At 45.8% G+C, this 21,593-nt stretch overlaps 1 protein-coding gene across 6 annotated transcripts in view; it reads left to right on the forward strand.

The window, feature by feature from the left end:
- The window catches only part of RCAN3 (RCAN family member 3), an 82,458-nt gene that overhangs the window by 58,170 nt on the left and 2,695 nt on the right, over positions 1-21,593 (forward strand). For 3 of the 6 annotated variants that reach the window (XM_038377659.2, XM_043506043.1, XM_043506042.1), the window contains exon 7: positions 19,981-20,076. In XM_038377659.2, the coding sequence (XP_038233587.2) occupies positions 19,981-20,076 (96 nt within the window). Of the gene's footprint in view, positions 1-10,738; positions 10,921-11,031; positions 11,279-12,694; positions 12,851-19,980; positions 20,077-21,593 lie in introns of those variants that run through there. The other 3 variants (XR_006278229.1, XR_006278230.1, XM_043506044.1) reach the window with 3 other exon arrangements.

Genomic DNA, 21,593 nt, shown 5'->3' on the forward strand with positions numbered 1-21,593 from the left:
AAGTGTCACTTGAGACATGAGACTTGCAGAGGCTGTTGCAAAAAAAATTCAGCATATAAAAAAACATGGAACTTTTCTGTAGACCTGCAAACTGAACCGGTGGGATTCAGGCTAGTTTCCAGTGGACAAGGGTGCATCTTTCACACACCATCACCACTGGTGTTAATTGGTCCCCTTTAATGGTTGTCTAAACAAAGACACCAAGAACTGAATGGGCCATGGAGGCTGAATTGCCTTTCATCCTTAGAAGTGTCCTTAATGGAGCATGTTGGTAGGACATGTGAAGGCGGCTTGTCCTGCCACTGCCTGTACTGTACCTGTTCTGCAGACAGCACTAACATTCACCAGCACTAGCATTCATCTGGCCCTATGCAGGGACTTAGAGTAGATAGAAGAGGGAGAAATAGCTCCACTGCAGACTGTAGTGATCTGCAGGAGGACCTGATTTCTAAGGCTCCAATCCTGCAAACACCGAATGAAGCACATTCGAACTCGACGTGTGGGAATCAAGTTTCACTGTCCTTAGGTGAGGTCAGAACCAGGGCCTCTCACTGGGAACTAACAAGCAGAAATCTGAAATTCTTAAAGAACAGGACATCCGAATCCATGTGTCTGCTTTGCATCTTAGAGATTAAAGTAGAGCTATTTTGCCTCTTAAAATTGTCCACCCATCAGTGCATTGCTGTAGGTATCTTAAGTTGATCAGAAAGCGTAAGTGACACTTCCAAAAAAGAAAATATGGAGACAAAAATTTGCAAGGCTTTGGAGTTGTGCTCTGGCTCCGCTCCAGCTCCAGGCAAAAACTTGCAGCTCCCCTGCTCTGGAGCTGCTCCGAACTCTAGCTCCGGGCTCCGCTCCAAAGCCCTGAAAATTTGTACTGGTTCCTCCAACAACAGAGAGTGTTTTGGTTTGTACCAAACTGCTCCCATCTATCTGTGGGAAGCGAAAGTGCTGTTTACTAGCACCTGGCTCTCTGATGCCATAAGCCCAACATGCTAGGGTGCTAAAGCAACCTGCAGATGGTCCACTGAGAGAGGGCAGCTGGACATGAGGGGTTACTGGGAGAAACAGCCTCAAGCCAGAAACTGCTTCATTTCACTTTGTACAGCTGAGCAAATCCCAGAGACAGCGAACAGTGTGCAAAACCCTGGCATGTGCCCAGGCTGACAGTCCTTGATCTTGGGGAATGAGCTCCACTGTGCTGTGTTCTCATGAACCTTGTGCCTGTCTGGGGTCAAAATTCCTGAAGAGTGGGTGTGTGAGTGCCTCCCTGTCCGGTTTGCATTGGATTTGGCCTGGATCAGCTTGTTAATTTTGACCTTGCTTATTGTTAGTCATGTGAGCTGCCACTGTGGGAGAGGCAATACATGAGAGATGAAGAGAGACCACACAGACTGGAGTCAGAGGAGACAGGCAAGGGAAAAACTGGATGTACCAATCCTCTAGTTCCCCATAGACACAGCTCATTGCTGCTTCGCAGAAGGGACTGTGAGAGCAAAGCCATGAGATTATGGTGATGGGAAGCCACAAAAGTAACCTATCTAGGTAAAGGCACCTGTCGATGGACAGTGATGGTGTCCCTAGCCTCTGTTTGCCAGAAGCTGGGAATGGGCAACAGGGGATTGATCACTGGATGATAACCTGTTTTGTTAATTCCCTCTGGGGCACCTGGCACTGGCCACTGTCAGAAGACAGGAGACTGGGCTAGATGCACCTTTGGTCTGACCCACAAGGCCATTCTTATGAATTTTGCCATGCCACTGTAAAGTGCTACAGCCTTTGTGTGGCACGCACAGTGAGTTGGCACTTTGCTGTGTGGAAGTCCTGCATGATTGCTAGAGCTTTATATCAATTGTGTATCTAGTCCAGAGGCGAACCACATGCGGGGAGAGCCACGTGGGGTCATGTGCCCCCCAAAGTTGCTGCTTGGCTTGTACTGAGCGTGCTCAGGAACATCTACTGAAGCTGCTGCCCTGACTCTGCCCCCCGCCCCCCTGTCAGCAGGTTCGGGTCTCGTACAGATCTAGAACTCTCTCTGTCTAGCCATGCCAGGGATGTTACTTCTGGCTGAGACCTCCTGCTGGTCTGACTAGACCTGCTTAGCAAACAGCAACCACAATCAAATCCCCGACCTGCTACAAAATGCGCTGAAATCTGCCTCCCCAGCCAAGGATCTCATCTAACAGGGGGATGAAACTCTGGAATAGTCTGCCCTTCCTGAAGACCTGGGCTGACCCTGGGGCATGGCTTTAGGATATGTCTATGCTGCAGTAAAACACCCACAGCTGGCCAGTGTCGGCTGGCTGGGGCTCGAGCTGCGGGACTATATAACTGCAGTGTAGATGTCCAGGTTTGGACGGGAGCCCGGGCTCTAGTAATGAGTTTAATGTTCCTAGTTTGAGCTGCTGCATGTAAATTGCTCAGGGATTCTTACGATCCATTCTCATCTCTTCAGTTAAAACCACCTCGGTTCTGATTCTGCCCCCCAACTATTTCCTTGTCATGTCTGGGAGCAACTAGCGATTCCTGACTAGTGCGTAAGGTGTTTTTGTTTTGCTTGTTTGTGCTGTTTTAAGTGCCAAGCCCTCTTCCTTTCATCTGAGATTATTGCAGGTGGGGACAATAGTCCTGCCTCTCTCAAACTGAGCCCCGTGTGCCTGGTTCGAGAGGATTCTGTCTCTGTTTACAGCAGGAGAGAAGAGCTGTTCTGTCAATAGCACGGAGCCAGAAATGCCCTTTCAAAAAAAGGCCCTCAAGAACACGCAGGCAGAGCCACAGCACCCCATGGGATGTGTCTGAGGGCAGAACTGACCTGGGTCTAGGCAGCTTGCTCTTCTCTCTCTATCAGCGCATCAGATAGTCAAAAGAGGCCTCCGAGTCCCCTTCAGTTTTGTCCCACGCTCACCCCCCACTTGCTCCACTTATGGAGGAGGAAGGATGGTCTGGTGAATGAACTGCAGGACTGCGAGTCAGGAGATGTGGCCTCTGTTCCCAGCTTTGCTAGCGACTTCCTGCCTTGGGCATGTCCCTTCACCTCTCTGGGCCTCTATTTCTCCATCCGTGAAATGGGGAGGACGACACACACTGCAGCGATCCGAGTAAAGCAGAGATGCTTGTGCCAGTTAAACTGGGTGGGCAAAGCTTTTGGAAGCCGTGAACTCTGTTGCCACCTCTCAGCAAATGGCGTGCCCCATGTAGGCACAGCACTTATGTCAATCAATCCTGCAAAATCAGTACCGCATGCGGCATGCTATTCAACTCCAGGCATGGAATCCCAGCTCTGCATGCGTGTTGTGCTGGAGTCGAAACCCAAGCTGCTTTAAGCTTCAGGTTGGAACCCGCAACGTTCAGCAGACCCTGGCTCACCCTCAGTGAGTGCAAGGTGGCGGGATCCACCCGGTTCCATGCCGGAGCTACTGCAGAGGAGAGGATTTAATAACTAGAGTCGCTCAGAAAGGCCCCAGTCATGGATCAGAGACCAGTGTGCAAGGTGCTGTATGGTGTTGAAGGTGCCATCTTTTGCATGACACATAAAATTAGGTCCTTGCAGCCACAGTGTCAGGGCAACTGCACCGGTATTCCCCCTCCGGGATCCACCAAAGGCCCTCATTTTAGGTTTCTGGATCCCAGCTGTCACCTCTCTTGGGCAGAGAGTCCTGTCTCATTCCCTTCTGACCAGGGGTTTTAAGGCTGCCCAGCTCCCTGCCTTACACTGTGATATCCCCAGCAAGCGAAACTGCCTAAAAGGCCACGGTCTGTTTTGCTTTCTCTCTGAAGGCGATGCCCAGTATGTTGCTAGCAATTGCAAGTTGCGATCCAGCTTCTTCTAAGCAAGCACATTTATTCTTAAGGTTTCAATGCAGAGAATATGTATTCAAACAATAAAAGTTCCTACAAACCTGCTCAATGTCCACCCTAAACTCCAGCCTAGGGCTCTGGTAGGTTTTAATCCTTCAAAAACCCACAACTAGCTTTTCCCCGGGGCTATAAGTTCATCTATCTTAGATCCAAAACCAGAACAAAGACCGGGAAGATTGGCTGTTTCCTTATACAGCTCGGGCCTTTAATCTTGGCTTTCTGAAACAGGTAATCAGCAGATAGTGAGCCTCTCCTAAGGGCATAGCTTCAAAAGGCTGGGTTTTTGCACATCCAGAGTTGGGGAATTTGCATTAATTCCTTCCTACGAATTCCCCGGGAAATCCACTTATTATCCCTAGAGTCCATATTTGACTGGCACGTTTTCAATATAATCTTTTGAACTCCTAGATTTTATATCTGCCGCATCTCCCCCCTAGAGAGATTACGAACATTCCCAGCCCACAATAACACATACACTTAATACAATAAGTTCTGTCAAAGATATTGCAGGAAATTTGCCTCATCTGTTACACACGCCACCTGTCATTAAAGATCCTTTAGTACAATCCTTTGCAAAGGGGACTGTGGTAGTATTAGCCCAAAGACCTAGCCAAATTCCAGTGTGGATGATTGCATTGTACCATACCAGATTCTCTTCCCCACCCCCCATCCCCAGTTTCAAGTAGATGTGGCATCCTCCTTTACTTCCTGTCCTAAAGTACTTTTGTGTAGGGTCGCTGTGCACTGTTAGATAGGTGCTGTATTCCCCAAATTGGCTGCATTTCAGTTTTGGACAACATGATTCTTTGGATAACGTGTACAGATAGTTTGTAAAGCTAGAAACTAGTGGATGGAACCTGTCACTATCTAAGAGGTGGCAGTTGAAATGAAAGCCTATATAGTTAAGATTGTAAGTTCTTATAATACAAATATAACTTAGAGAAGATACTGGTCATGGAGGTGTGACTGAACGAAACAGGCTACTACGAGATGATTATTTGGGTTATGGTCGCACCCACACTATGGGCTTGTCTACACTTACTGGGGGATCGACGTGCGGCGATTGTGACATAGGCAGTGAAGACCTGCTAAATCAACCGCAGATCGCTCTCCCGCTGACTCCTGTACGCCACCGGATCGAGAAGAGTAAGGGGAGTCGACGGTAGAGCGTCTCCCATCGACGTTGCGTAGTGTGGACCCCGTGGTAAGTAGTTCTAAGCTACGTCGATTTGAGTTACGCTATTCACTTAACTCAAATTGTGTAGCTTAGATCGACTTTTCCCTTTAGTGTAGACAAGGCCTATGTATACGACACAGGCCTGTCCACACAAGTTCCCAGGAGTTCCTACCATGTCTTTGGAGTTGCTGGTTTTGTCTCTGACCTTGCAAACGCTTAACTCATTTGACAGGTTTCAGAGTAGCAGCCGTGTTAGTCTGTATCTGCAAAAAGAAAAGGAGGACTTGTGGCACCTTAGAAACTAACTAAAATTTATTTGAACATAAGCTTTCATGAGCTACAGCTCACTTCATCAGATGTGTTCAGTGGAAAATACACAGAACATGAAACAATGGGTGTTACCAAACACACTGTAACGAGAGTGATCGGGTAAGATGAGCTATTAGCAGCAGGAGAGCGGCGGGGTGGGGGGAACCTTTTGTGGTGACAATCAAGGTGGGCCATTTCCAGCAGTTGACAAGAACATCTGAGGAACAGTGGGGGGGGGGCTATAAACATGGGGGAATAGTTTTACTTTCTATAATGACCCATCCACTTCCAGTCTTTATTCAAGCCTAAGTTAATTGTATCCAGTTTGCAAATTAATTCCAATTCAGCAGTCTCTCCCTGGAGTCTGTTTCTGAAGTTTTTTTGTTGAAGAATTGCAACTTTTAGGTCTGTAATCGAGTGACCAAAGAGATTGAAGTGTTCTCCGACTGGGTTTTTGAATGTTATAATTCTTGACGTCAGATTTGTGTCCATTTATTCTTTTATGTAGAGACTGTCCAGTTTGGCCAATGTACATGGCAGAGGGGCATTGCTGGCACATGATGGCATATATCACATTGGTAGATGTGCAGGTGAACGAGCCTCTGATAGTGTGGCTGATGTGATTAGGCCCTATGATGGTGTCCCCTGAATAGATATGTGGACAGAGTTGGCAACGGGCTTTGTTGCAAGGATAGGTTCCTGGGTTAGTGATTCTGTTGTGTGGTGTGTGGTTGCTGGTGAGTATTTGCTTCAGGTTGGGGGGCTGTCTGTAAGCAAGGACTGGCCTGTTTCCCAAGATCTGTGAGAGTGATGGGTCATCCTTCAGGATAAGTTGTAGATCCTTGATGATGCGTTGGAGAGGTTTTAGCTGGGGGCTGAAGGTGATGGCTAGTGGCATTCTGGTATTTTCTTTGTTGAGCCTGTCCTGTAGTAGGTGACTTCTGGATACTCTTCTGGCTCTGTTAGTCTGTTTCTTCACTTCAGCAGGTGGGTATTGTAGTTGTAAGAACACTTGATAGAGTGAGCTGTAGCTTACGAAAGCTTATGCTCAAATAAATTTGTTAGTCTCTAAGGTGCTACAAGTCCTCCTTTTCTTTTAACACATTTGGAGTCTCTCCATTGCCTTCCATGGGCTTTGGATCAGGCCCAGGTGATTGAGTGATTCCATTGAAGTCAATGGGACAGCTCCCAAGCTTAAAGTTAAGCATGTGCCTACATTTTTGCAGGATTGGAGCCTTGATTCACAAAATTTGTGGTAACAGGTAGTGGAACTAAAACTTTGGCTTGTTTCTATTAAAGATAGAGCCCCTGCTGCCATGTCCCATTCTGATCTTTGCTGACTAGGCCCCCTGCTTTTCATAGATCTGCTCACTCGTAAAGATGATGGGAATTAAATCAAACTTCTGGTTGCTGAGTTAACTATTGAAGGAGCTCCTCTGAGCTCCAGGAGCGATATGAAGGAAGTCAAAGAGATTCTTATGTTTGCGCAGCCAGAAAATCCGGTGCCCTGAATAAAGTTTAGAAAAAATATTTATCTAGGTTACCAAGAAAAATCAGCTCCCGGCCTTCTGCAAGCGTCTCTAACACGTCTCCTGCTGCCGCCGTGGACACACACCCTTCCTCCCGCACAAAAAAGCGTTTCTCATGCAGGGGCTTTTGAGCTGGGGCCAACAGACTGGATCGAAGCTCTGGGGCTGCTCAGCTTTAGATCCAAATCCACACATTGTGCCTGGCCCTAGTTCTGATGGAAACACACAGGACTGGTTTTTCTGTGGGGACTTGTTACTATGAACGACGGGCTCACAATAATCTGTCTCGGAGCAAGAACATTGTCCGTGAAAAGTGAATTCACACGCTCAGCGAGAAACCCCTTGCCTCTTTCATTTGGCACAAGAAAGAACCTTCAAGCCATACATCTTTATTCTCTCCTCTTTAGAGGCCAAATCCTGAAGTCAATGGCACTGAAGTCCTCACCACGGAGGAGGCCTGCCTCGCACATCGAGGATCCCGGTGCGGGAGCATGATCTGGTGGGTAGAGGAAGACCTGGAGTCAGGACATCTGGGTTCTCGGCCATCACTTTGTTGAAAAGCCATCGGCAAGTCACTTAGGCGCTCCACCCTGCCCACCGTGCGAAATCGGGGAATAGTTGTCTACATCTCAGTGGGGCTTAATTAAAGCATTTTGAGAACCTCTGATGAAGCTACCATTCGTATAAAATTGCTGACGTGCTGGGAGTGGTTGTGTGTGTAATCTGTACATCGTTTCTCTTAGAACTTGCACTCCTTTCTTTGGGGGACCTACACTGGATCTGGAAAGTGTCCACTCCAGCTCAAGGAGACATCGCAGGGCTTCCTCTGATTGAGCTGGTATGCGAAAAATAAATGTAGCCACGACAGCATAAGGGGTGGGAGCAGCTAGCTTCCCCAGGTACCACCTTGTCCGAGATACTAGGTTTGTACTTAGGCGGCTAGCCCCTCCTTCCTCTGATGCTGCCATGGCTACATTTCATTTTTAGCATGCTAGTGAGGTACCGTGGGAAATTACACCACCTGCTCTGTGCAGATTAGGGTCGCCAGTTTTGATTGGATGTATTCTTGGAGGTTTCGTCACATGGCATCACCTTTAATTAAAGATTAGCTGGATTCTCCAGGATAACCCTACTGTAGATGTTCCCTCCATGTTCTGGGGAGAGCAAGGAACTCTTTTGCTATAAAAAGGCTAAATTCTCTGTTGCATTTCCCCCTATGATTCGAATAAGGCTTTTTACATTAGAAACTACCTAAGTCTCATTTGCCAAGTCTGAATTGCCGTTGATGGGTGCTTGGTTTAATGCTTCTCATGTGTCCAGTCATAACTTAAAAATGTACAGTGCGGCTGGATAAGCGAGGCACTGTTGTAAAGGGGCCTTTTAATTAAAAAGTGTTGACAAAAAAGGAAACCCTCTAACATTCCTTTCAGAAATACACTGTATAATTGCTCCCAGGTCTCTGCTGATGTCTGATCCATCATTCAGGCATCGCACATAAATGGGCAGTTTTGTTTAAAAAGCAGTTTTGGATAGATTCAAGGATCTAGGTATTTTTTTAAAAAAGGAATCATTTTTAGGCTGAAACAATGAATTAACTCAACCTTCTGGCAATGTCACCCTTTGAGCACACCGTTTCTGGTCAATGTTTACTGCCCAGCCTTACTGTATCGCCATATGGATGCCAAACATACATTGAGCTGTTGAGCTGCATAGATTTTCTTCTTTGGATGCTGCCTTGGCTTTAGGAGTTTAGGTTTAGGGTCCCCTCCCCAATCATCTTTGAGCACAAAGCATTTGAGCTCAGCCTCAACGGACACCTTGAACAGTTGATCTTGGCAGTGGAAGTCTCCCTTTGGCCCAGGAGGAAGATTTATTTGAGCGGTGTGAACTTTGTAGGGTGATCTCGAACTCAGAAGATCTGGGTTCAGTTTCCAGCCAGGGGTCAGCACTACCATGTTGCGCGACGGACACTTGACAAAATTACCGGACTTAGTGACGGGCATTGGCTGGGGGTTATGTAATTCAGTCATTCAAGCCATAAAATAGCGCACATAATTTTCCATTTTCCAGTCACCTAGTTAGCTAGCTAATAATGATAGTAATTAATAATAAATTCAACTCACTTCAGTGTTTTTTAATGTACCTTGCTGCCGCAGCTAGTATAGGGAGACTTCCCAAAGGTTGCATGAGGCTAAATGAGTTGTTTATGATGAACTCAAATACTATGTTACTGAGTTCCGTACAAGTACCGAGGGAGATGTTTGGAAAGAGAATGAAGCCCTGATACTGCAAGGTGCTGAGCAGCTGCTCTGAGCTTCTGAGGGCCCTCAACAGCCATTGACTGCAGTGTGAGTTCAAGATACTTAGGACCTTCCAACTGAAGTTGATGGCATTCAGAAATGTATCCCATGTGTTGTAAATTGTTGTGTGGATATGTAGGTAGGTAGATCCATAGATTAAAGCCTGCTATAGCTGTGTATGGGTTTGGTTGGCATCAAACAAAGCATCATAGGAAATAAAAGGTACCCCAGCTGCATTTTATTGGGCTTGCAATTATTAGAAACAGTTTATACACTTATTAAATATGGAGGAAATGCTTTTGAATTATGAATTTTTTTAAAATAACTACTTTTTACAGGGTCTACAGAAAATCAAAGTTCTGTGATCTATACACCAGTAGCAGTTCACTAATAAAAACTATGGGCCAGATTGCACCAGGGCCCTGCATGGATGATCAGTTGTGCGTGTAGGAAGGGTACCAGAAATTCTCCTTCCCCACCCTTTGAATCTCTTTATAGCATCAGACTTTCGTTCTCTTTCCAAATATTTCTTTACGGCCCCCATTACTGCAAATGGGTTATCATCATCCCTGTGTGATGGCTGAGGAATGGAGGCCTCGCCCAAGATCACACAGGAAATCAGTGGCAGAGGCAGAGCCAAGAATAGAAACCTGGTCTCTCAGGGACCACCAAGCACCGTCATCAAAACCATCCAACCATGATGCAGTTCCTGCTCCACTTTCCCACACTCCATGCTCTGCTGATAGTGGGGCCTTGCTGGGCCTCTTTGGGCACAAAAGGGGCTGAGGAGGAGGCAGGGTCCTGGGCTGCCCACAGGTCCGATGCAGGAGGTGAGGAGCGTGGCTGAAGGGATGGGGCTGTGGGGGTTCTAACCCTGTGTGTCTGGAATTAGGCTCCCATCAGGTTCAGTGCTTCCTGGTGTGCCCGCTGAGATGGCCCTGTTCTACCTAGCCTACCAACATGGGACAGTGGATAATTGTGTAGGGACCCATTTCATTACAGGGACCTGCAGTGCCAACAGCTAGAAAGAACCTCTTTCTTCTTCACCTATTTCTAGCACCCTGGGCAGCTCCCCGTCTCCGTAAGTGGCTCCCGTCCCTGCTGTTGTTGGCGGGGGTGCAGCCAGGCAGCTCTGCCTCAGTTCCCACCTGTCAAATGGGGATGATGCTTCCATTCTCCCACCCTTTCTGTCTCGTCTATTTAGCTTGTTAACTCCTCAAGGCAGGGTCTGTCTCTTACTGTGTGTATGTACAGGGCCTGACGCAGTGGGGCCCTGATCTCAGCTGGGCCTTCCAGGTGCTACTGTTGTACAGGTTAAGAATAAAGAGCAAGTATTCACACAGGGAGGAAGGGGCAGAGTGTGTGGTTCAGTGCTTTAGACAGACGCAGGGAACTGGGAATCCTGCATTCCAATCCTGGTTGTGACATTGACTCCGTCAGTGGCCTTGGGCAAGTCAATTGAGCCCAAGTTTTCAGAAGTGGCCTCTTCTTTTGGATGCATCCTCGTTTTGGGAGCCCAGCTTTAGACAACCTGTGGCCTGATGATTTTTTTTTTTTTTTAACAGTGAGGTTCCCGTAGATTCCAAGGAGAGTTGAGGGCACTGACGCCTCTGCAGACTGAGTGCATGATGCCTAAACTGGGCCTTTCCTGTGACAACCTCCATCTACCATACATCCTCCTGGGAATTGCCCATCCCAGAATGCAGCTGATTTTTTTGGATCAGGCCCTTTATGCTGTGGATCTGGTGTGAGTGGGAGACTAGAGTGGCTTCCTGGGCAGCACTTCAGTCTCTGTGTCAAAACACCACTGCTCCCACCCATATTCCTTTGTCTTTTACCATCACTCCTTTTCTCTTAGGTAACCCTCTAGAGGGCAATCTGCCTGATTTGATCTCCCTAGAAAGTAGCTCTACATGAGGAGGAGCAAGAGCTTGGTGCGTGATCAGATAGAATAAATGTCTCTCTTAATGATATCTGTGGTGCAGTGGTTCTCAAACTGTGGTCTCCGAGCTCCACCCAGGTGGTCCACGGATAGTTTCCCTCTAAGGTGCGTGCCTGGTTGGCCGCGCACAAGAAAATGAAGGGCCACCCACCTAATTAATGGAGCCGCGCAGGCATAGCTCCACTAATTAGGTGCCTGGACCCTGGAGAAGATGCACATATAAGGTGAGGTGGTGGCCTTGGGGGGAATAGGGGGTAGTTGGGAAGGGGCAGTGGGGTGAGAGGAGGGGGTGGGGGGAATTTTGGGATGCGCAGGGCTGTGGCGGCCAGAGAAAGAGGTGACTTTCCCCAGCTCCAGGGCTGCGGCTGATGGGGAGAGATGGCCCTCTATCCCAGCCCCAGCTCTGTAGCTGCTGTGGTGGGGGAGAGACCCCCTCCTTCCCAGCCCCAGCTCAGAGGCTGCCGCGGCCGGGGAGAGAGGGCACATCCATCACATTAGAAAGATAAGACTACTGATATTAAAATAGGAATTGTGTGCTTTTATTTGTAGAACAAAAAACCATTGTTTATTATTATGGGTTTTATCCAAAGCGCTTCACAGTAGTTAGCTAACGGTACAAACAACATTTGGAAAGATCATTAAGTGGTCCGCCGAGACCCTCAGTAATTTTCAAGTGGTCCATGAAAAAAAAAAGTTTGAGCACCACTGCTGTTGTGTCTAGCAATTACGGTGAGGCGGGCATTAGAAAAGCACCAGATTTCAAAGGCACGCCCTCAGCTACTTCAAATGTTCAAATATTACTACTGAGGACTGGGATTTTCAAGAGAACCTAAGGGAATTGGGGGCCCAACTCTCCATGAAATTTGGGTGCTGGGCTCCTTTTGAAAATCCTGTCCATAATAACGATTTAAACCGAGAAAGGGGATAGTCAGGCCCTGGCTGTGGGCTCGTACAACAGAACTAGGGTCAGAGGCTGCAGGGTGATTGATCAAATAGGAGCTGAGGGCTTTCAATGCTTTGCTGGCTCTTGTCCTCAGGCTGTACAGGTGGGTTTTGGTGTTTGTTTGTTTGTTTTTTTTAACGCTGCTGCTGGATGCAGAAACCACCTGTAGTTGAATGTGATTATCACTCCGCCTCAGCAAGGAAAAGAAGTGCTCCTTAATGTGTGTTAAACAAGGCTAAGCCTGGAGGGCTTCATGCCAGAGCCTGAGACACACAAATGTTCATGTAAAGGCGCTGGTCTGACATCAGGGCAAACACTTAATACATAGTTGTATTGTTTGCCTGAAGCCACACTTATGCAATAGCTCCTGCAGGCTAATCTGAGCCTAGATTTTATTTTTTTCCTTCCTCTTCTCTCCGAAGATCCTCCAAAGGTAAATTTTTTCACAAAAGCACATTGTGTTTTTATTTTGCCTTAAAACTTGGGCAGCGGGCCCAGCTGTTATGGCAGGTTTTGTTGTTGTAAATTGTCCTGGGGGGGTGCATGATTGAACAGGCAGTTGGGCTTATTTGGATTGAGGTTGGATGGCCTGTCGGTTTATGGGGGAAGAAAAATTGATTTTGTGATGTTTTTTAGAAACCTCTTTTTCCCCTCCTGCGTTGTCAGATCTTGCCACGAACACTTGATCGATTCCCTCAAAGAAGATAAAACCTGTAACTCAGGGGAGAGCTCCTTAGCCAATAATGCTGAACGTCAGCGCTGCATGCCAGTGAATGCGGCTGCTTCCGAAAGGTAGGGGGTTGATGGAGACAAAAGCCTGCTTATCCACCAAACACTTCGAGCCCCAGCTCTGACCTAGAGGGGGAGGGTAGTTTGGTTTCTATGGCCAGCTGAGTCCTTGGCCTCTCTGGTGGAGGGTCAAGCATGGTGGTGGATTTGTGACATGGGCACCTTTCCACAGGGAATTGGACTGAGACTTGCTGAACTCATTTCTAATTGGCCACCCAACAGCCAGGAATGACTGAATGTGTGGGGCTGGGACTTTCAGTGGGCCTATGGAAGTGAAAAACACCAACCCCTAATTGATTTGAGTGCATAACTCTCCTAGGCTTCTTTGCAAATCTTAGCCTGTATACATTGTGACTAATGCTTCCTGCTTACTGATCAATGGAGTGAGGGAGATACCCCCCCATCTTTAGCTTCCTGGAGCCCCCTTTGCACTCGCAGGGGTGCAGCTATAAATGATTTCAGTTCAATCACATTAAAAGTGTTGCTTCCTAGACTGCACTGCTTCAACAGCTCTGATTACAATGTGGAAAGTACCCATGTAAAGGAGCCAAATCCCATTCTCAGAAGCGATTTAGACACTTAGGAGCCTAAATCTGATTGAAAGTTATGGAGAATGTTTGCCTTCCTACCAGCTGTGACATGGCCATTGATCCAGTTTTCTTTATTAACACAGTCACACAGACTACTGTTTAGCTTGGTCTAATGCTTTCAGTGGTTTTTCTTTCATCACGTATTACAGGCCAGTGTGGTCTAGAGATTAAGTGGCTAGAAATCAATGGCTGTTAGCCAATATGGTCAGGGACACAGCCCCATGCTCTCGGTGTCCCTAAACTTCTGACTGCCAGAAGCAGGGACTGGATGACGGGGGGTAGCTCACTCAGTAAATAACCCTGTTCTGTTCACTCCTTCTGAAGCATCTGGTGCCAGTTACTATCAGAGACAGGATACTGGGCCAGGTGGACCATTGGTCTGAAGCAGTATGGCCATTCTTAAGTGCTTGATCTTGCCCCATTGACATCAGCGAGAGCAGGGGGAAGCTCCAGAATAGCAAATCCAGAAGTCAGCACTTCTCATGTTCTTCCCAACCCTGCCAGTGACCAGCAGCACAACTGAGGTCACTAATCTCAGCTTCAGGTTTCCCCACGTTAGATGAGGTTATTAACAAGCACCCAATGGAGCTGGAAAGATTAATCCATTGTGCTTTGAGACCCCCAGACCGCAGCTGCTACAGAAGTATAAATATTTTTGCAGGTAATACAGATAAAATGGCTGCTTTGATAGCCAGCTGAATGTCTGGCTATAGTACAGCATTTTAAATAGGGACTGGAGCCAACAGGCACTCTTGAACCTTTCCATTATTAGTGTCTGACATCATGACACCCTTTTCCTGGGTTGCTAAGTGCTGAAGTCTGCATCTCTCTCCAAGCAGGACCTGCCTTTCCATAGCAGGAAGTCAGCTCTCGAACTTAAGCTCTTATGGAAGCATGCAAACAAACCCTATATATTTTCCCAACACCCTCTTCTGTCCTCACCAGGTGTTTCAGGTAGTAGCAGTAGCTGTTTGGCTGGTTAGCTCCAACCCTGATGCTCTTGTAGATGAGCATATCCGTTTAGCTTGCAATGCTGGGGCTGAGAGGAACAGGGAAGGTTTTATAAATGGATGGATTGCAGTCAGTTGCCAAAACAACCAATTACTGTATCTGCAAAGTTGATTTAAATGGAAACGTTCCAGGGGTTTCACTCTGCTGGTTATGTTTGCATCCACCTAATGAACATCTGGAAATATTTCGACAATCTGTGGTCCCTTTTATCTGTAGAATTACACATAATTAGCAGCACTCAGGAACCCAGACAGGTGTGTGCATGTACAGAATGAGGTACAGTCTTGTGTGTGTAGTGAAGGGAGCATTTAAAATGAATGTTGATAATAGTGCAAACCATAGAACGTTTGTTACATAGCATCTACCCAGTGCTATTCATCTTCAAAGCACTTTATAGACAAATCAGTGAGCTCTGGATTAGGACCTAAAGTCGATGGAAAGATTCCCGTTAAATTCAGTGGTGTTTAGATCATATATTATGGGCCAGTGTGGTCTAAAGATTACGTGGCTAGAAATCAATAGCTATTAGCCAAGATGGTCAGGGACACAGCTATATGCTCTGAGTGTCCCTAAACCTCTGACTGCCAGAAGTTGGGACTGGATGGATGACACCCAATTGTGCAACTCAGTAGAACTCTTCCCTGTTTCACAGCTGAGAAACTAAGCAGAGAGGTTTCTCCAAGAGACTCTGGCAGACCGTGATTAGCCCTCTAGAGTTGCTTGCTCCCACTCCTGTGCTCAGAATACTGTACCTCTCCAACAGGATTTACAACCTGTATGTTCAGCAGGTTTATGGTAGCAATATGGAAACGAAGTTATGACATAACTTTATTTTCACATGGAGTCCTTGGTATGATTGTTTGAAAGCTAGCTGTGCCCCGTAGACAAAATTCATCCCTGCTCTAAACAAGCACAATCCCATTGACCACAATGGGGTTTCACTCACTTAGATCACAGATGAATCTGGCCCCATAAATGCCTGTACACCAGCAGCCCTCTATCTACCCGAGGCAGATTGAGTGGCCAGTTGGTAAATTACTGGTATGGATTTGAACTAGTGACCAAGAACTGACAGATGCAAGATCCTGTTACCAATCCTCCGAAATGTCCAACCCTCTCTCATGGGCGATTGTTTGGCATTCTTGGTACACAGTCCAAGAAAATTACCCATCTGGTCTGCACTCCGAAGGCCCTGGAACGTGTGTTTCTGTAGTCATGAACAATCTGCTAATTGGTGAAAGCTGGGCATGACTTTTCCTGAGTTGGGCCCTTAAGGAAATATTTGCTCAGCTTTCCCCCAGCTGTAATGCCTGACTCCCACCATGCTCTCAGGGCTGTCATCCTGAAATGAGAGCAAAGCAAATGCCTGAGATGCCTTGTGCAGGTTTCTCATTAAACAGGCACATAGTGCTAAGCAACACCTTTAATTGAAATAGAAATGGGGGGCAGGCGGTGACGACAAATGCAGCTTTGTGGGGAAGCTACACTATCTTTGTGACACTGAGCTGTCAGGTTTTAGCTGAAGAGTTGCAAAACTCCATGGACGAGGACTGGGGGAGCTTTTGATCCAAAATCCTTCTTTCAGGGTGAAAAGATCTATGACCAGACTAAATCATCATGTTACAAAAGTAACTTGGCCTTGGTTACACAAAGGAACCATTCAGTCAGAGCAGAATGACCCAGTTATGGATTCTGGAACAGAGTTATTTTCATTTTTTTTTTTTTTTTTGACCAAAGAGAGTTGAACCATTTGACTGAAACAACCTTGCGATTCTAACTTTTCGCGCTGGGGCAAACATTGGAAAAAGCAGCCGCCCGCTTCCCCTCTGCCAGTAACCTTCTGAATTCCCATTCTCAGTTTATTAAAAATACTATTAATAGAACTCTTTACTATTGTAACAAATCCATGACTATGAGCTCTCACTGTGGTGCACATACTGGCCAATTAGTACTTAATAAGGACAGAACTCAGATCCTCCGGCTCCACCAGCCAAAGGCCAAGGTTTTCAAAAATCAGAGTGACATTCTGGCCCCATTGCAGTCATTGGGAGTTTTGCCATGAACTTTACTGGGGCCAGGATTTCACCTTACGTGCCTAAAGTTAGGCTCCTAAATCTCTATTTAGGCTCTCAACTGGCCTAATTTTCAAAACGTCTGAGAATCCAGCAGCTCCCGTTGAGCCTGGTGCTCCATACTTTTGAAGATCACTTACTTGGGAGCCTAACTCTAGGCTCCAGTTTTCATAATCTTGGTCCAGGTTCTCATTATTTAACTACTAAAGGAGAATCATTATTTGCTGCTAGCACTATAGGGCATATGCTATAAAGTTTAACTATTCTGATTCCATTAAGCAGAAAGGGATGTAACACACACATGGATGCCAGCTCAATGCAGTATTAATACAAATCTCCATCCCCCCTAAAACATGGCATACATAAAAAGTTATCCATCAAAGACATGATCGTCTATTTGCAGGAAATGATTGATACCTATTTCTATCATAGATGAAAACAGCAGCCTTTGTTCGCCAGGTCTATATACGCAATCCAGGTTACTGCAGTTGTGCTTCATTGCCTTCTCGTGGCCCAGTGCATCACTGGGATAGCAGACTAGGAGAACCACAGTCAGCTGTGTGCTGGGGAGCATACATACCCTGTAGGTTCCCATGGTGATAGTGAGCTCCCTAGCTCCTGGCATCCAGTGACAACTTGTCAACTGAATACTGTGCCAGTATAGTATGTTCTCGATGCACCCACAGAACAATGACCATGTGTTAACAGTCTCTCTAAGCCTACTGCCCAGCCCCTTTTACCATTGCGGCTCTGCTCTTTTCACTCCTCTTCCTTCAATGGCAGGAAGAGCCTTTCTGCTCCTGCCAAGACCCAGGTTCAGGGATTTGTGTTCCGCTTGGTGCCACTGTTGACCACAAATGCAGCAGGCAGTACAGCCTCCTGCTCTGTTAATGATGGCAAACCTGACCTCTGCTTTCAGGAGGTAAGGAAGGGGGCAGAAGTGGATCTATGGTTTTGCAATGATGCAGTCAAGCTCCACAGATGGAAGGTGCTGTAGCAGTACAAAGGATTGTTGTCAAGGCAAAAATGTGAGTTAACTGGAGCCTCCTGGCCTCATGAGTGGAGACTCAATTATGGCCCAGTTTTTTTCCTAAGAGATGGAACCCAGCTACAGCAAAGGCGATTTGAGTCATGACCCCGCTTCTCTTCCCAGAAACTGCACCTGGTGTTTGCAGTTTCTTTCTTTGGTAGATTCTGCTTCTGCAAAGCTTTTTGAGGATAGTGTGGGAGGGGAAGAGAGATCTTCAAGGAGCCTCAGTGGCCAAGATAGTCCTAGATTAGCATTTGTCTTTACTTGTTAGTTGGCTGGTTGTGTGTGTGGTAAAGCTGTGCAACTTATCGTTTTCCCCATCTTACTAGTTGGTTTCTCTCCATTTAAAAAAGCCCTATATTGGGCTCTGGGTTAGCTTTAATTTTACATGACACGAAGCAAACAGATACCAAGAACTTGCCCATAAAGTGTACAATATCCCAGTGGAGTGTAAGAAAATGAGTAAGGCACAATCCTGATCAGTATAGATGAGATTCAACCCGAGCATCAAGCACTGAGGAATGATTTAATTATGATAGGTTGGAGGGCATTATATCTTTAAATCAAAGAGCTGAAATAGATTTTGTGGTCTCTATGAAGTGGTGGTCGGATCCTTCCACTGTTGAAGGATTATTTTAATGGCTAAGGTTACTAGTAACACACAGAACGCTGACGGGGCTATAAAGCGTTTCCTACGTTAGCATGTACAGACTATATGTTTTCCCTGAGAATGCTACCACATGAAGTAGAAAGAAGCAAACCAAACTCCCACAATCGATCCAGTCACACACACATGTCCTGTCCCACTTCAGATGTATTAGTAAGAGTGTGCTGGATTGCGTACCTCATTTCACTTTGTCATTGTGGCTCTGTTGTAGGATGTGCCATCTGTGGGATCATAATTGACTGTAATGTGATTTAATTACAGTCATGGGGTTTTTTCCACCTAGGATAAAGAAAGTAATTTGAAGATTTAAATCTTCCTTTGGCATAAAGGTTTTTTTCTTCCCCTCCCCTGAGAGAACTCTAAAAGACAGAGAGTGCAAAGTATTTTATTTATTATCATAAATACATGCTGTATAATCTCATGCATTCTCCTGTTTGCCAACCCCAAACCTAATCATTCTCACAAATCTCGCCTTACCTCACTTGTCAGCAAAGATTTAGTGGGGCGAAATCTCCTAAGGCTTCATTGACATTACGGAACGTTTACTACAGAGATTTAGCACAAATAATCAAAACTGATACAATTGTCAAAGTTCGTTTGCGGATGCAGTAGCCTTTTTAAAATAGTCTCTTTGTTCATTTACTGAATCACAAAATTTAGTACTCCTGACTGAGGGCTCGTCTCCACTAACCAGGGGATCGACATGTGACGATTGATCCACTGGGGCTCGATTTAGCAGTTCTAGTGAAGACCCGCTAAATCAATTACCAATTGCTCTCCTGTCAACTCCGGTATTCCACTGGAACGAGAACCATAAGGTAAGTCAATGGGAGAGTTTCTCCCATTGACCCAGCGCAGTGTAGACACCATAATAAGTCGACTTCAGGTATGTCAACTCCAGCTATGTTATTCACATAGTTGGAGTTGCATAACTTAGGTCGACTTTGCTCCGTAGTGTAGACCTGCCCTGAGTCTCCCAGTCATTGGTGCAAATCAATGAGGAATACTGTGTATGGCATATATGAGAATCTTCTATTCTTTTCCAGTTGTTCTCCCTTTATATGCAAAACAAAGCCCTAAAGATTGCTGTATCACTATTTCAAGTGGTAGTGGTTTGGACAAGTACTGCAGAATACAATTGTTCATGATAATAGAGAACCCTCCTGTGTTTTCCACTTTCAAGATCAGAATTGTCACTGTGCCAAGGTTATGGCCTGATTCTTTTGCTATTCCAAATATCAGGAGTTCTAGGCCAAACTGCAAGGTGGACTTTGAAACTCACTGTCTTTGTAGTTTGGTTGCCTGTTGCCACTTGTTTCCAGTTTATGCCAATGTTTCTCCTCTGAAACTCAGTACTGTGGAATGGTAAAACTGCACCTTTGGTATATATGGAATTTGCTTACTTTATTCCGTGTATCAGCAGTGCTGAGCACTGTACATTTTAAGGTGAATAGCTTACTTGGGGTTAGAAGAGTATCCTTACTCACACTGGGTGAAATCTTGCCATGGACTTCAGTGGTGCCATAACTCCCCATGGCATCAGTGGGGCCAAAATTCCATGCAAGGTACCGTACTTTACTCGGCAATTGGTTCATTCATTTCAATAGAACTATTCATGGTGTAAGGTGATTTACAATCTGGCTCTTGGTTAAGACCCAAATTTCTAATGGATAATTGTCCAGTTATTTCAAATGAGCGCTGACAGTAGCTATTTCAGTGTTTGTTTGTTTGTTTTTTAAAATCATTCTTCTTTCTTTGTCTAGCTGGAGTCAAGATGACGACAGCTGCACCACTGGGCAATAATACCTTGTCTCCAACAAATGTGACCACAAAGTCTCAAGAAGAAATTCTTTATCAGAGTAAGAAAAATATGGTGACAATGGATATATTTGAGTTGCATTTTAAATGCATCGTGTCTGGGGAAGATTTTGAAAAGATGTCCGAAAACATTCCCATGTGCAAACATTGTTAAACAAGGGACTTGTACAAAACTGCCACATCACCCTTTGAAAATTCATCCTCCTAAAGATAATCAACATTTAAATAGAATAAAATGGATTTCAGTGAGCTTTTTTTAAAAAAGTGTCGGTCTTGAAGGTCCTGTTTAAATGCAATTGTACTAGATTTTTGATGTCTGTTTTGATGCTTTCAGCTATTAAATAGACACTGGCTACTTGAAATAAGGAAAAAAGTCTTCAGTTATTGATAACTTATTTTTTTATTAATTGTTTTTATTAAATCTAATTTACTCAACATCATTTGCTAGTCTTGCAGAATTTACTAGCCCAGGCACAAAGTCTAGTCACCTGCCCTCTAGTATGAAGATTATAATGAAGAACTTGTGATACGTAGAGCCCGATCCTCCAAAGACTTAAGTATGTGCTTAACTTTCTGCCCAGCACAGATCATAGCCTCATTGTGCTGGGCATCACACAGATTCTTGGGGTGTGTCTACACTGCAACTGGGAGCACTAGCTCTGCCCCAGAAAGTGCTAAAAATAGCAGAGTAGCCAGGGATAGCACAGGTGGCAGCTCAGGTTAGCCGCCTGAGTACAAACCCACCTGAAACCCAGGTGGTTAGCTTGAGCCACTACTCACGCTACGCTCAGCTACACTGCCACTTTTAGCTATCGTGTATCCATCTTCCCAAGCTGGGAAGCACATTCCCAGCTGCAGTGTAGACGTACCCACACAAAGGGCATGTCCACACTTCCCTCCGGAGCGAAGGTAGTGAAGACGTGATAAATAGACTGCCGAGTGCTCTCTCGTCCAATCCGATACTCCACAGGAGCGAGAAGCATGGGGGGAGCGGCAGCAGTCGATCTACCGCAGTGAAGATGCTGCGGTAAGTAGATCTAAGTATGTTGACTTCCACTACGTTATTCACGTAGCTGAAGTTGAGTAACTTAAATCAATTCTCCTCCTCTCCTCTCCCCTGCCAGCATAGACCAGACCTAAGGTAGAGTTCCTACCCCAAAAAGTTTACAGATAAAACAAAGGGTGGAAGGGAACACAGAGGCACAGAGAAGGGAAGTGACTTGCCCAAGGTTATATAACCGGTCTCCTGAATCCCCACACACTGGACCAGACTGTCTCTCAATGGGTTTGTTTACATATTTTATTTCCTTCAGCAAGGGTGAGGAAAACAGACCAGTCAGTTTGTTTTATTTCTAGTCAGTTTTACGCTCTAGTTCTTAAGCCCTAATTCAGTGCCACAACGTTTGGAGTTAAGCCTTTGCCTGCAGAGTTTGCACCTCAAACCACCATTGTTCCTGAATAAAAATAAAAATGAAAACAAGTTTTGGAAATCTTTTTCTCTTTTAAGTATGCAATTTAAATTAACCGGGCAAAGTCTTATTCAAACAATACAATACAA

The sequence above is a fragment of the Dermochelys coriacea genome, chromosome 19, assembly GCF_009764565.3.
Source record: "Dermochelys coriacea isolate rDerCor1 chromosome 19, rDerCor1.pri.v4, whole genome shotgun sequence".
Lineage (NCBI taxonomy): Eukaryota > Metazoa > Chordata > Testudines > Dermochelyidae > Dermochelys > Dermochelys coriacea.